The sequence below is a fragment of the Cariama cristata genome, unplaced genomic scaffold (genome assembly GCF_000690535.1).
Source record: "Cariama cristata isolate BGI_N322 unplaced genomic scaffold, ASM69053v1 scaffold43807, whole genome shotgun sequence".
NCBI lineage: Eukaryota > Metazoa > Chordata > Aves > Cariamiformes > Cariamidae > Cariama > Cariama cristata.
Window position 1 is genome coordinate 5,345 of NW_009625794.1, and position 15,495 is coordinate 20,839.

The 15,495-nt window shown below is 39.2% G+C and overlaps 1 protein-coding gene across 1 annotated transcript in view; it reads right to left on the reverse strand.

Moving 5' to 3' along the window:
* Positions 1 to 3,289: 3,289 nt before the first annotated feature.
* Positions 3,290 to 15,495, reverse strand: part of LOC104164413 (amyloid beta A4 precursor protein-binding family B member 2-like) — a gene marked incomplete at its 3' end in the record, with an annotated part of 42,633 nt that continues 30,427 nt past the window's right edge. The window contains exons 3-6 of the mRNA XM_009703733.1: positions 9,084 to 9,292; positions 3,976 to 4,038; positions 3,465 to 3,550; positions 3,290 to 3,350 (exon numbers count right to left, since the gene is read on the reverse strand). Coding sequence (XP_009702035.1) covers positions 3,290 to 3,350; positions 3,465 to 3,550; positions 3,976 to 4,038; positions 9,084 to 9,292 — 419 coding nt within the window. The remainder of the gene's footprint in view (positions 3,351 to 3,464; positions 3,551 to 3,975; positions 4,039 to 9,083; positions 9,293 to 15,495) is intronic.

The following is a 15,495-nucleotide window of genomic DNA, read 5'->3' on the forward strand; positions in this document are numbered from 1 at the left end:
TATAAATATATTCTTCCCATTCTTAGGTATCGATAGAGAGCCAAAACTACTCTAAAATGGCAAGGCTGGAAAGTGAAGCTCTGCTGAACAGGCAAATGTGGATAGGGAATTCGAAAATCCGTGCTTAACACAGAAAGACTACATTAAGTCTCAGCAGAAAATCACATTTAAAAGGAGATAATAAAGGCAAGCCCAAATGTCAGGGCAAACAGGCTGATTCTGAAAAGACTGTGGAGAAATTGAGTCACACAAGCTTTAAGTTTTTCATCCCGTTCCCTGGGTCAGAGATTGGTTTCCCAGGAGGTTCAGTTTCTTTGCACGACGACAAGGAAAAAATTTAGCATCTTTCTATACTTTTACACATGGCCATTGTATTTTACAACAATGTAAAAAGAGACAGTCCAGAGGAATTTACAGTCCAGGACTGGTAAAAGCATCTTTTTACCTCCCTTGAAACTCAATTAGGAAGGCACACATTGCTCTATAAATTAACCAGGAAGGTTATGATCTGTCTCCTGGGAAGTACCAATTCAAAACTCATTTCCAATTGTGCACGTTTCACATGCAGAATTAGGATCTTTGTCAAGCGCGATGAGCCATCTCTTCAAGAAATCCCTATCAAAATAAATTACTGAAATCAAGAAGTTGGATGTAATTATTCTCCCCCTTCTCCTCCTTCCCCTTCTCTTTTATGGTCTTGTGTGGACAACCTGCATCAAAATACCAAGGATATGAAGCTCTGAACTGCTTCTTAAGCATGTGATGTATAGAGAAACATTTGTTGTTTATTGACAGTTCTAAATGCTTAACTGTGTTGCTGCATAAATCACTCTTCTTACAAGGATTACGTGAATTATATGACACACTTTTCCCTAAACTGACATTTTTGCAGTGCTACAATCTTTGCAGAAGTTCACAATCTGAGGGAGGACAACTACTTCAGCTTTCCACAAGATGGCATGGTTCCCTTTGCTGAAAGGCAGCATTACTCAGTGCCATTGAGGAAATTTAATATATTTTTTTTTTTAAATGTACTGGCCACTGTCATGAATAGGTTTAAATAGGTTTAAGATCTCCAAAATATCCCTAACAAGGTCCATTTTAACAAATTCTTCCACAGAGAGTTTAATGAGATAAAAAAAGTTCCTTCTCTCATGCTGAAATGAAGAAGTATCTGTGCGTGCTGCTACACAAAAGCAAGCTTCAATCAAATATAGTTAAGGCATGTTATGTGGCAGAGGACAGCCTAAGGGGCTAAAAAAAATAAATCTGATTTTCCAATTCTCAGGTCATCAGTTTCAAATTCTATCAGATTTCTTTCAGTCTCACAATATTTAGGGCAAAATGGACTAGCAAGGAATCCACCTACCACCCCCCCTTCCCATCCACGTGAGAATTAAAAATTCCAGAGCATTTTCCACAGGTGAAGATTTTCCCTGCTGTTTCCAGACCACTTCCCATCCCTGTGAGGTACGGCCATGCAGCAGCTGCTGGTCCTGTCCTTGGGGCAGGGGTAGAGGCAGCGAACAGCTCTGCCCACAGCCTCTCCTGCTGCAAAGCAACATCAGCGCTGCTGAGCTTCACCTGCAGGACCACACACACACACACGGTCACTACTGCCCCTGCACAACATCCCCATCAGGCAGCGACAGACAGCAGGGAAGGTGCTTTGACTCAAGTCCTTAAAAAAAAAAAAGAAACAAAACACCAAAACCCAAAAACCCAACCCAGACACGCATAGTTTCTCCTTGATTTCTTGTCTGGCTCCTCTCAGTCACTTGTGTGAATGCTTCAGCGCTGTTTTGATCACCCGTTTAAGCATCATCAGCTTAGCTTTGCCCTAACAGGAGAAACAAAACCAGCTGTGACAGACAAAAGAGGACAAGTTTTTGGCATTGACCCATTTCACAGAAACCAGATCAGTATCAGTTCCATAAATTTTGAAGTTTAAACAGCAAGTCAGAGAGGGAAGGGAGATGACAACATGAGTTATTCATCCACACAAATACTGCCACCGTTCTCCATGCAGGAAGGGCTCCTAATTTTTTACCAGGTGATTCGCACCGAGTAGAGTCAGACATATCAAAATACTGCCTTCCTATAATGCTTTCTATATTATAAAGCTTATCATGAAAGGAACAGCTTTCTGGTTCTGCAGACTGGTACCTAATGCTCATCACTCCTCCAACTCCATTTACTGTGCTCTGAATTTAGTGCCTGTCATTGTAACAAGCACAGCTGAAACCCTTGCTTTTTAATAGCCAGCCTGCCAAGCAAAACACGTTTATTCACATCTGATTTAAACATCACAAGCCAAATAATCAAGATGACAAAGAAGTTCAAGTACCCTGATCAGTCTGTTTTCTCTCCTAAAACATATCATTATTGCTATCATAATTATTAACTGTTATATATGGTCTTCCTGCATATAAGTAGCTTCTGAACCTGCCAGTCACTGCGGGTGTATGGCACAGACAAAATATTTATTTAAATTACTTGGAGTTCCAATTACAGAGATTCACATACATCCTTAAAAATGGATACAAGCACAAGGCAAAACTGTAAACAAGACAAATCTGGAGATATGTATAAAAGCATTCAAAATCTTCTGCTGCTTCTTTCTCCTCAAAAACCTTAGACTACAACAGTAAAGGCTCTGATTTAATTATGGTGCTTTGTTCACATAATGGTCTCATTTTTCTCTAGGAATTTTATCCTCAAATTAGGTTGCATTCTCTGTTCAAAAATACAAAGTTCCTTCTTCTGAAAAGTAACTTCCTTGTTACTAGCTGTGAGTTCAAGCAGCCACATAAAGAAGGAAGAGTACCTAACGGTTAGACTTGATGATCTTAAAGGTCTTTTCCAACCTAAGCAATTCTATGATTAAAAAAGGGACAAACGCAAGAATAAAGAGCAAATTCTGTCACTGAATGCCCCAGGAAGCTATCCAGCCATGACAAACAACAAAGCCCTCTCTCACTTCGGACAGAAAACTCACTTAGTTGTGCAAGGGGTCAGGTATTACAGTTGGACAGTAGAATCTTGAGCTGTAACATTCAATTTCTTGGCTTATGTGATTCTAAAATAAGTCACACTTTCCTGCCCAAATTGAATGAAGCTTTAAATCTGCAAATTCCTTTGATGGAATTAGTCTTGCATGGTCAATCTACATTGTGCCAAGAGAGGAGTACGGTTAATTCCAACACTTAGGAGACATTCTGCACCTTACAAGTTATGTTTACAATTGCAAATTTTTAATTGTTATCCCATTGTGGATCCTCTTACAGACCTTGGCTTCTGGATCACTGTTGATGCTACAAGAATCATCATCATCAGATTGTGGACCATTTCTGTTACAGAAGAAGAGAAAAAAAAGACAAAATCAATCTTAAAATCATATAAAAATTAGAGCACAGCACAAAATGGAGCTGGTCATTCCACGGAGACTTCTGAAGTCATTGTACCTGAGCTTCAAAGAGGCATAGCGTAACGTTGCTCCTTCAAACTCTTTCAGACTTGGGTCTGGGTTCACAGTAGCTGCATGCAGATCCTAGAGATAAAGGCAGTGCTATTAGTATAGTATTAAGTGCTATTAATATAGTATTAAGTACACCACCATGTTATTTCTTATTTCAAAGGGAAATTAAATCCTCCCTGCAAAGAAGCGATAGTATTTCTGGCTGAAGTTGAAAAGAGGCATGCATATATTCTCAAGCTGCGTTTCATTCAGTGCAGGCATCTTACTGGTTACATCATGGCAGTTGCCCTGCTAGTTTAGACTGAATCCATTCCAAGTGGAAAGATCAGAAAAGGCAGCATGTTTGTGAGCTAGACATCCCTAGCAGTACCCCCATTACTTTGGCCTAGGTTATGAATGACATTCATGGAAAAATAAAAGGGGAAAAAACCAGCCACTGCCATGCAAAAAACAAGGGTAATAGTATTAAAGGTTCTAAAATCTGACAATATACTTGCCTTCCAAATGTCACTATTAATCTTTCCCCCATTCAGTACAGCAAAATCACTCCATGGCTGTTTCTAGACACATAATTATTCACACAGGAAGAAGCACATTGATAAAAAAAAAGAAAAAAGAAAAAGAAAAAAAACACAAGACACTGTTGTTAGCATTGATACTTACAGGATGGGTTAGGGAACAGATCACCTCAAACTTCAACTAATTACTCCACTATACCATGGCATTTGGAGGAAAGGGGAGAGAAGACATGCTTCTAACAGTTACTTACCAAAACAAATGATTGAAACAAGGGAAGTTAATATAAATTAGGAACAGACAATGAAATTACTCTTTAACTATGATCTTAAAAGCAAGCAAAATGAATCTGAATATGAATGTTGGCCACAGCTGCTACAGCCTATGATAAACAGCAATTAAGGGGAAACATTAGGATTTCCATTTGATTGGCACTTTTGTTAAAAGACCCTAACACTCTTGGAGCTAGAAATACTGAAACACAACGATATATACAAGGATAAAATACATAGAAGGTAAAAATTAAATATTTCTAGAGAGAAGGCACAAGAAAAGGACAGTGAAGGGAAGGAGCATTAGTAAGGAGTGCGGAGATTCCTTGCTGAAAAAGTAGTTTTGTAAAGTTCAGCAGCTTTTGTAAAAAACAGAACAAAATAAAACAAAAAACCCCAACAACCCACCCACCCTCATTTTCCATTCAAGTTTCCCAAAATTTTCAGAGGCATTCACTGGTACAATCAAGCAAATAGCAGTGCGTTTAGCACTACAGCAACCTGAGGTTCAATCCTTCTCCATAAAGCCTGGGAGGAGCAGCTGATATTGGGGTTATCCCTCTCCTCTTCCCCACAAGGGCAGAAATCCCATGGTCATGGACAAGATTCAGGTGGGACAGGAGATTTTGTTGCTGAGAGACCCAGAGCCACCTCTTGGTAGTTTCACCAAATCAAGTATTCCCGTAATCTGTGGCCCCTTTTAAGATGAGCTCTCCCATGTTGTCCAGCTCAGCCTCAACACGAAGTGGTACCTATTAATATGGCCCAATGCATTAATTTGCAGGGTGGACCTCTCACCTCAGAATTATTCTTGGTACATCCCCACTGAAGGAATTATTTGTGAGAAACAACTCCCAGAAGTAACTCTCTCCTAACATGCCTTTGAATTGATTGAGTTGTTAGCTTCTTCTACTAAGCCCCTCCTCTTTAATTGTTAGCTGCTACTGGTTACGTTACCTACAGAAGAACTTCTAAAGGTGATCCAGGCCTAGGATGAGTCAGGCTATAAGAAGACACTACTACCCTCACCAAATTCTGTCACAATCTCAAAGAAGCTCTTACTGAAAATTAAAGTATATGTTTTTTTCTCTGCACAGGAAATGGCAAAAAGGCAGCAAAATCTCTAAAATTTGGAAGAGAACATTACAAAACACAGAGGAGAAGAGAGCCATCTAAAACTAAGTCAAATTTAATCAGCTGTGCAAAACCAAAATACATTTTCATGCTTTTGAGGGGGAGGAAGGGAAGGAATGTTCCAGGTTATTCATATTTAGCATTTATTAGCATTTTTGTTAAATCTGCAGGATTTTTGCATAATGCTTAACACATAATTGCTTTGGATTGAAATTTACTGATTATCTTGTGAAAGAAAAATTGCCTTGCAGCCTGTGCAGAAGTAAGACTTTTTCACATTTTTTCCTTTTTAAAATCATTTTTGCCATTTGTATGCATTACAGCATCATTCCTCCCTACCCATTTTTTTCTGATTCTCTGTTCAACAATAGTAAGTAACTGCTTTTCTTTATGCTAAATATCCAGAGTAAGCTACAAAATAAAAATGGCTGACTTGATCTGTTCTTTGTTGACTGCCCTCAGCTGTGAGCCACATTCTACCAAATGAAGCAAAGTTTCTGTATATCACATCATTTAAGAGACAGGGACACGAAATAATTTTAAAAAAAAGAAAAGAAAAGAAAAAGGAGGAAACAAGACAAAGGGTAAAAAGGCATTACTCGGGGGGGGGGGGGGGGAAGGGTTTCTAAACGTTTGACAAACTTAAAAGCTGAAAGAGCCCAAATAAACTCATCTCAAGACTGGCACATGATGCTTCACAGACAAATGTGATAAAGATAAAGGTATTTTTAAGGACTCAGGGAAGCCTGTTGGGACAGATATGAAATGCTACCCATGCCAGTCTTCAATCCTAGATTATACTCTTTCATCTGCCGAAAACCTATATACCCCCTAACCTTTTCAGGAGAAAGCAACGCAAATTCCAGTACATGGGAACGAGCTAAACCAGCCCTCCTAAACCAGATTATCTCAGAGCACAGGTTTCCAACCAACAATGAGGGAACCAGCAGTACACAGCTCACACGTGGTCCAGCTTGGAGCTGGAAGCTGCGCACCACATCTGCTATGGGCAACGGTAGCGCTGGGAGAAAGGTGTCAGGGAGCCCCTATTCTAGATTGAATTCCACATCTTTTGTGAAGGGTCAGATTGACCATATCACAGGCGCCCAGCTTAATCCTTCACGGGGAGGGAGAGGGGGAACACTTCAGGTAGGCTGCAGTGCAGTGAACAGGGACTGAAACCAGTATCACCTGGAAGTGACCTGGAGATGATTAGGTGCTGGCAAGTACTGATTGAGGAGAGTTGAAAAACCACAAGATTCACGACAGCTGACATTGTTAAATCTAGATTACAAAATATTTCATTACCTGTCCCTATCTCTTTAACCCCACACCATGGCTTATTTCCCTCCTACTGCTCTGTAGCGGGATTCTGCTCAGAACCAGCTGAATCCCAAAGGATTCTTCCTCCTGTTCCCTTTTAATAAAGCTCAACATCTGTGGATTCAAAAAATGCACGATTTTTCCTAACAATTCCCATTATAACTCCAGCTACACCCCTTCTTTGTACCTGCTTCAGTATTTGGCAGTGCACAAAGTCCCAAGCCCAATTCACACTCTTGTTTTGAACTCTATTACTGTAAGCCTGCTGGTATTGTATTGCAATGCTATCTTAATAACCACTGAGTCAAAAACTCAGTATTGTTTCAGTAGTAGTAAGATGCTTATCAATGAATTCAGAAACCTTCAGGAGACAAATGCCTTCATCTATACCTATAATTAAAATAACCATATAATATCATACTAATGCAAATTCTGGAAAGTTTTTTTTTTTTCTGTAACGTCTTTTACATTACAGTATATGGTCTTGATGCTGCCACAGAACTGTATATGCATAAATCTTTGCTGGATCAAATTCCTTGCTGAATTAGATCTGCCATATCAAAACCTAGATGAGCCTACAACATACTCACATACATGGCATTTTAGAATGACTCCTCAGATGTCTTATTTAATACATCTACACTGTATTAAAATCTATGTTGTTATAATTCATACATTTCGTATTCTCCATGATGCTGCTGAGAATTAATAACCATTAGTTATAATCACAAACTATTCTTTATTTAAAGCAAACAAAATTGTGAAAGGTTAGAGACACATCTGCCACGTTACTAGCAGGTCTAAAATTTTCATTGTAAAGACATTTTAAACAGAGCTAGAAAAATATGTGAAATGAATATATGCATTTTCCCTCTGCAATTTACCAACCATACTGATTTCTGCGTTTCTGTGAAAGGTATCTATAACTTACTAATTAAAGACCTGTTCTACATATTTTAGAGTAACAAAAATACTTAATGGTGAAGTTACATCCCTCATATGTACATTACAGAAATGTATACTGGAAGCATGTGCAGCACTTTACATTCAGCATTTCTGGGTATTTTTTTCTTGTTTTCTACCTGAATGATAACAATTGCTGTTCTTTCTCCATGAACCTCTCAGAAATAATTTCTAGCATGCTTGGTGCACAGTACATTCCATGGGAGTTTGACTAATATAAACCATAACTGAAACATTGTGGACAAGTTTGCAAACCTTGTGAGTAGCATTTATGAACATGTAGGAGCAATCTTTCTAAAATAATGAACAAGAATATATATGCTTAATTAAGCCTATACAGGATAAAAGTTTCAGGATCAAGTAATACATACTTGAATGTCCTTAACTCCTCTTTAATTTAAGATATTTTGGTGCATATATCAACTAACTCAAGAACAGAAGAAACATCATACCTAAATACATTCTAAATAAATATATAAAGAAAACCTAAGGATTGCCTGATCCAAAACTCAAAGCTAATACAAAGACTTCCTTGATTTCATAAAACTGCGGGATGCCTTCTGAAAAGTTAGTATGAAAAACAATTTCAAAACAATTTGATTTTATATTAGTATTTCATTCCATAGAAGTCTTCCCAGCATACTAAACTAAAGTGATTCCGTTTTTTTTAGTATACTCTTCTTTCTGATAATTTATTTTATTTTTCTACTTTCATCACACCAATCAACCCCCTGGATTGTGCCTGAAAGGATTATTTTAAAAGGTGGTATCACATACCGCTCTTTCAGCATATGTGGAAGAGAGAGTGCATTTCTCTCTGTTTCTAGTTAAAGACTGACTGCAACAGTGATCCACTTGTGTAGATATTTTGTACTGGTAGGATGTTAAGAGACTTAGATTTGAGAATACTTCATGTTCATCCAATAGAAACCACTCTGTAAAGGAACCAGTGTCTCAAATGAAGACTCAGGTGTCTTTATGTGATACTCCCAACAAGTAAACCAAAAAGAAAGAAGATGCAAAGACTCCAGCCAAAAGACTGCTATAATGTGCAAAATTTTAATGTATTCTATATCCATATAATGCAGCAACGCTTCTGCGCATGCTACAGAACTGCAGTAGTTTCACATTCATCAGGCACTGGCTGTCTAATTTATCTATGTCTAACTTCATCCTACACATCCAAAGTTTAGGATGTTTCATGAGGCACAGCCATTAGAAAATGCACATAGAAAATAGAGATTTACAACATTTTATCAACAAATAGTTACACTTCAGGATATTATTAGGACCAATATTCCAAAGCTCGGTTTAGCTAACAGTTAAACCTGCAAGTTCAAAAAGTTATTGCAATTTTCTTTACAGTATGCAGCCCACAAGAAGACACAGTATGTTACCTCAGTTTCTGGAGTAGGAGACGGAGTAATGGAACCAAGCGATCCTTTTCGTGAGCCCTGGAGATCTGTTGGGATGGATACAGGACGCTGCCACTGAGTTGTTCCTGTTGGTATGTGCCAGTAGTAGATCCCAGCAATGTCGTTGATTTTTTTCCAGCCAGGTGGTAAGTCCGGGTCTGTCTGAAATGAATGATCACTCCATATATCTGCTGGGAACAGGGCAGTGTGGGGAGGGGGGAAGAAAGGAATCAATGTTACTAAGACACAAATGGTTCTTCCATGGGTCTGCCCCTACTGCAAGTGATGCACAGCTGGTACCGCCGTTGTACAGTTCCTGTGTAAGTGAACACCAGAAAAACATTGAATTATTGAGGCTCAAAGTAGGGTGACAAAGCCTGGTTTGACTTTGCCTATGAAGAGAGCAAAAAATACACTGCCCGCCAAACAGCTGTTCTAATATGACAGCTATCTAATACCATCAGATAAACTAGCTCTTCTAATAAAGTTTAGCTTCAAGTACATTAAATCACAGCATATAAAGAAATATTTCGAGTTGTCATGTACTCTGTCCTCTTCATCACAGCACCCTCCCTTCTCAATGCATGGTAGCAGAGCATGTATTTCTGCTAATCAAAGTCAGCTTATCAAAACAGACCCCCACCCCCCATCAAACAACCCCCATTGGGGTTACTTACAATATCTAAAAGACTGCTTGTTCAAAATGATGAGAATAAAAGAACTGAGTGATCATTCTAAACACACCCTGATTGTCACAAACAAACATATTGTTTTCAGTTAGTCTTATAATGGGGTAGAGGAAAAAAAAAAATAATCAAAAATTCATCCACAGTGCCAACACAGAAACTAAATACTGGCTCTCCTGGCAAACCTCCTACTAATCTAAGAATGCGCCAGCATTTCATATCATAATTAGAGATATGTGCAGATTTACCTGGGATTATAGGTGCATGTAAGAGTTGTCAGCGGTGGGGAGTACGCAGAGCTTTTTAGAAAGGCAGGGGCATCGCTGATGTGCAAACCAGCTCTAACTCAGCAGCTGCAGTTACCTCCTGCTGGATACACGCTTTCCAGAGGCTGGGAAGGCAGCCAGTGCTCTTCTAAACTTCCCAGCTAAACAGTTTTGCTGGCTTCACTATGGTACGTGCTACTAACCAGCTGTGACGGTCTACTCCAAGGACTGTCAAGCTGCAGGGAGAAACAAGTAGCTTCCCAGACTGACGTTTCCACCAGCACTTTAGCAGACATGATGAGGGCCGACACCAGCACAGTGAACTGAGCTGACGAGAAAAAAAACCTCAAGAATAAAGGAAGCACCATATCAATGAGCTGTGGCTCGTCTAGCCCGGCAATTTGTTTCCGACCTTCAAAGACAGTCCTCAAAACACCTTCAGTGGACGACAGATGAATAACCTGTTGTTATATTGCTGCTTTTAATCTCTTTTTTGAATTAAAAGTTTCTTGTTAGTCTATCCTCAAACCTCTTACTAGGTGTTTTATCACGGTGCTTATCTCTGAATCTCTCTCGTTCCTGCAACCCACATTTATGCACATACACAAACACATACAAGTGGCAAGATAACCTGAAATAACTCTTACACTCCATGGCACACACCAGACTATTTCTTACCCAGAGCCACTCAGAGTTCCTAAGTTACTGGTTTACCACTTGAGGACTACTCTAAGCAAATTCTGCAGAAGAAAAACTAGATGACATCATTACTCTTAAATTCAATGACCTCACGCATGGCCCAATATCTGAAATCAGCAACATTCATATAATCAGTTCCAGAAACTCCCAAATATTCTAAACAGCCACTTCTAAATGTCCTGCATTGTAGCCTCTACTGCATTCAAGTATGTAGTTCCTGACTCCAGGGTCTTACATGTTTTAAAGCCCATTCATCTTCAATCTTACCCACTTTTGTTTCCCAACTGAGCAACTCAGCTGCACTCAATCATATAAAAGGAAAATAAAAGCAAAACACTTTCAGTAATTTGACCACATCATGCAAAAAGCGATGTGCAAAGATCAAATATCTAAACATCACACTGAAGTATGTGGGGCAACATCTGCAAGTCCAGATACACAAGTACGTTTAAATAACTGGTTCACAAAATTTCAAAATACCACAACAATGTCAGTGTTCATAAAACTTACATATTGGGCCTTTCAATACATGTTGTATTAGGAAAATAACAAGCTTTTATTATGCAGAGATGCAAAGCTTCAGGTCAGTTCAGGTTCATACAGTTTACAGTATTAAACAACCATACTTCAACATTGCCAGGACATCAAATGTTATTCTCTTCACTTTAAGATAGGCTCTGCTTCTGTCCTTGCTGTATATACATATGTATGTGTCCACATGTATTGAAATACAGAGTTAACAAAGTGTTATGCTATGGCTGCATTAAACTCCTTTCAAACTAATCAACCAAAGATGCAGAGGAACGCACATACTGTTATTTATTGTTGTAACAACACGCAGTACCAGAAAGACCTAAACAGAAATGACTTTGAAGCAAAAACAGACACAACTCACAGCAGAAAGAAAATTGTTAACCCAGAGACTTAAAACAATATTTCTGCAACATTTAGTTAGAAGAGAAGGATTTATCTTGTGTGTGAATGAATACTTAGAAGGAAATCGTGTAAAACAGCTGGGGACACTCTGCAATAAGAAAATACCACCTAGCTGAGTAATACTAATTTTCTTTGAAAACTTATCTATTAGCAAAAATAAATACACCAAAATATTTTCGCATATACTCGGAGATAAAACAGGAATTAAATTTCAGATTTTTTTCAATTAATACAGCTGAGGACTTTCAAAGAGCTGCATTTTCCACAGAAACCCACCATGATTTACATCTGCACACGAGATGCACGCTGCTGGTGTCTGGGTACTCTTTGCACAGAGGTACTGACCTCAGACCATCTAGTAGGCATGGCTGAACAGGACAGCGCCAGATCACACGTGTTCAGACTGAAACATCATTCCTTGTATCAGCTGTGCAAACCTACTTGAAAAATGTGTGTGTTCCCCAGTCCATTTGCAAACATATCCCAGGATCAGACAGACTAGCAGGGATAACCTTTCCACAGGCTGTGATTTGCTACTGGCACGAACTGGAAAACTTCCCTAGTTCGCCGACCATTCTAACAGGTGAAAGCACTTGGAGTGCAAGTCAAAGGTAAGGAACCTCCACAAGAGATACCAGTACAAGAAAGATAAAGAAGGAAGAGTCAACACAGAAAATCTGACAGGACAGATGAATGCACTTGCAGCATCAGATACCTACTACAGGATACCAATGGCTTTTCTTTATTTGAATACAGAGTTACAGGCAGTAAAATAATTTTCCTCCAAATTTGAAAGGCCCCATTCAATGGCATGACATTGAGTCAAAGCATCTAATTTTTGCTGCATGGGCCAGTCTAAGAATGGTATCTCATCAGGGCAGTGTTCGGTGCCCAGAACACAATGAAGGCACCACACTGATATAATTATCCTGTTACATTCAGGCCTTTTCATTCCCAGTCTTCTTGTAGAGGAGAAAGTGACAGCCACAAGACGGGGGAGAAAAGCAGCAGGTATCTGTACATCAATCCAATTCTGTTGACCACCGAACAACTTGCATGAAACAAACCCAAGAGGAAACAGAACTGAACACACTGGAGTTCTTCATCTGAAACTGAGAACTGATCTTGTGTTTGCAAGGTTTTAGAGGTAAAACATTACATGGAAATGGTTCCTTCTGGTCTGTGGATGACTAAGTCCTTCATGCTTCCTCAGTGGCAGATGATTTATGGTGATCAGGAACTTTTCTCCGATTCCCTCCCAGTCATCCCCAGGAGATGGAAGTTTTACCTGGCATCTCCTGGCCTTTTCCATGCTCTTCTTTACTGATTTGTTGATGAAAGGTCAATGAACCAGGACCATGTCATCGCTCATAAAGCTTCTGTGTTTGAGAGTATTATTGCTCTGATAACATGGAAGGCATGGCTTACCACAGAAATTTAAAGCATAATTCACAAAAAGAATGTATCCTTTTGTACTGGGGTTGGTTTACCTACTATGTGTATTACAGTAAACCATGATCTCCTGAAAGGGTATACTGTAAGACATTACTTATATAAAATGCATAAAGCAACAGGAGTAAGAAAAACAATACTGAACTAGAATAAAAAAGCCACTGTAGCTATGCTGTATGAGAAAGCAGACACTGGGTATCTTTAAGAAACTTGCATTCATATTATCTGTTTAACTTGTCTTTCTACAGCAAGAAAGATTCAAATTCTTCTCAGTGGAAAGACTATTTTAAGACATTAACTGTTCAAAACTCTGTACAGGAATGAGGTATATCTTTACCCAGGCATCATGCAGATTCACACAGCACTACAGACCTTTGAAAGCTGTCTGTTTTCTGAAGGAAGACCTTACTGAACAGAGTGGCTCCACCGCCAACATACACTTCAGAGATGAAGTCCAAAGTCAGCCTTCATCGCAGGAGACTGGGCAGTCAGCTTGCAGCTAATTCTCCACCTCGCTTTCTATCCCTGTCCAAACACGGGGTGCATGAGAGCCATCACCAGCAAAGCAGGCCTGCTCTTGTCCCAGATCTGCCCACACCGGCATGGACATGCTGGTGAGTCCCCATCGCCAAGCTGCTACCTGGAAATCTGCCTAAGATAAGTGTGAGCTGTCACCATCCACCTTCTGAAGTGCAGTGCTGCCAGCTTAAAGGTCAACATAGTTAGAAGTTTACAGCTGGTCTTCTGCAGGCAGATTCACATGAGAAAACAGGTCACAAAGAGAGGACTGACATTCTTCAGCTGGATTTTTGTCTCACTAAAGACAGACGATTAAAGTCTTGTCCGTACAGGGTGAAGATCCCCAAACAACCTATTCATGGGGATGTTACTATGGAAGAAGCATGGGCCAAGTCTTACAAAAAACCATGACAGTAACAGAGACGTGTAGAGGATTTTGAGGACTAAAATGGAAGATTACATAAAAACATGAAAGATGTGATTTAAGATAAGAAGTTCACTTCAACTGAGGAAAGCTGAAATAACACAGAGTGAACTTCACTGGGCTTTCCTGCCTCTACCACCTCCCTGCACCCAGACCTGACAAGTCCCTCGGGAAACCAGGTTTTTCCCCTGTACCTAATGCTTGCTTAGAGTTGGTGCCATAGTCCCTTCTTATGGGGTCCAACGTGATCGGGTACATGGCTGCTCCTCAAAAACCTTTGGCACTGGCCTCTGCAGAACTGAGAGACAGGAATCTGTTTGCTGCACCCCACCACGCAGCCTCCACTTCATCCCTTCAGAGCCTCAGCAACACAGCAATGACAGGAATGTTTTTAAAGAATGGGAAAATGACAAAAAAAATGAAATCACCAGATGTGAGAGTCCAAGGGGAGGGCAGCACCTGGAATGCCTTACCAAATGGGGAATTTATGTTAGTCATTCCTCTTTAAAAATTAAAATAAAGAGAAAGAACTAACTCACAAAAACCCAGTAAGGCTTTAGAAAAGTACCAAAGAAAGATTATTTTTTTTTAAAAAAAGGTATAAATAGTTCTTTCAATTTTTAGTAAATGCACAAAGGAGTAAAACAGTCTGAAGAGATTGCCACTTGCTGAAATTTTCTGTTCAAGTTTCACTCAGAAATAAATGCTTGTGTCTGAATTTTGTCTGAATGGCTGAAACATAGAGCCTGTAATAGGAAAAAATCCAAATACAGCCTACATCCCTGGTATCATTATAACTGAGGAGAGCAGTTAAAACCTCAAAAATACTGGAAAAATGAAGTCTGTTACACAAAAAAAACCCTATTAATTCACTCCTCTGAAACAACTAGCAACAGAGATGTACCTCCACAAAACCATAAACATAGCCATATTTTACTGGTAATTCTGGCTAGGAGAGCTTTGTGAACACATTTCATATTCTAAAGAAGACAGGATAAAGCCCATATAATGTAATATATTGCCGTTTGTAACTCCCTTCTTCAAATGTCAACCTGTGCCAATTACCTAATATAGAGCAGTGATAAATTCCATGCTGTAGCTATAGTTCAGATACTAAGTTTGGTGTAATAACTAGAAATTTTAGTAATTACATTTTTATTTCAAGTTAAAATTTTTTTACTCTCTGAGGCTGATCTGGGAAACAGGGTTACGATATTGAAAAGCAATGGTAATAAACAACATAAATAATTCACGGAAGAGCACATGTAATTGGTGAGCAAGCTCTTTGGCAAAACTACTATTTTTAGCACTTACTTTATTGCTGTTTCAGGGGAAAGGATAGTAATCAAACTGCTGCCGTTATGAATCACCCTTTAGCCTCTGATCAATTAAATAGAAATTAAAACTACAGC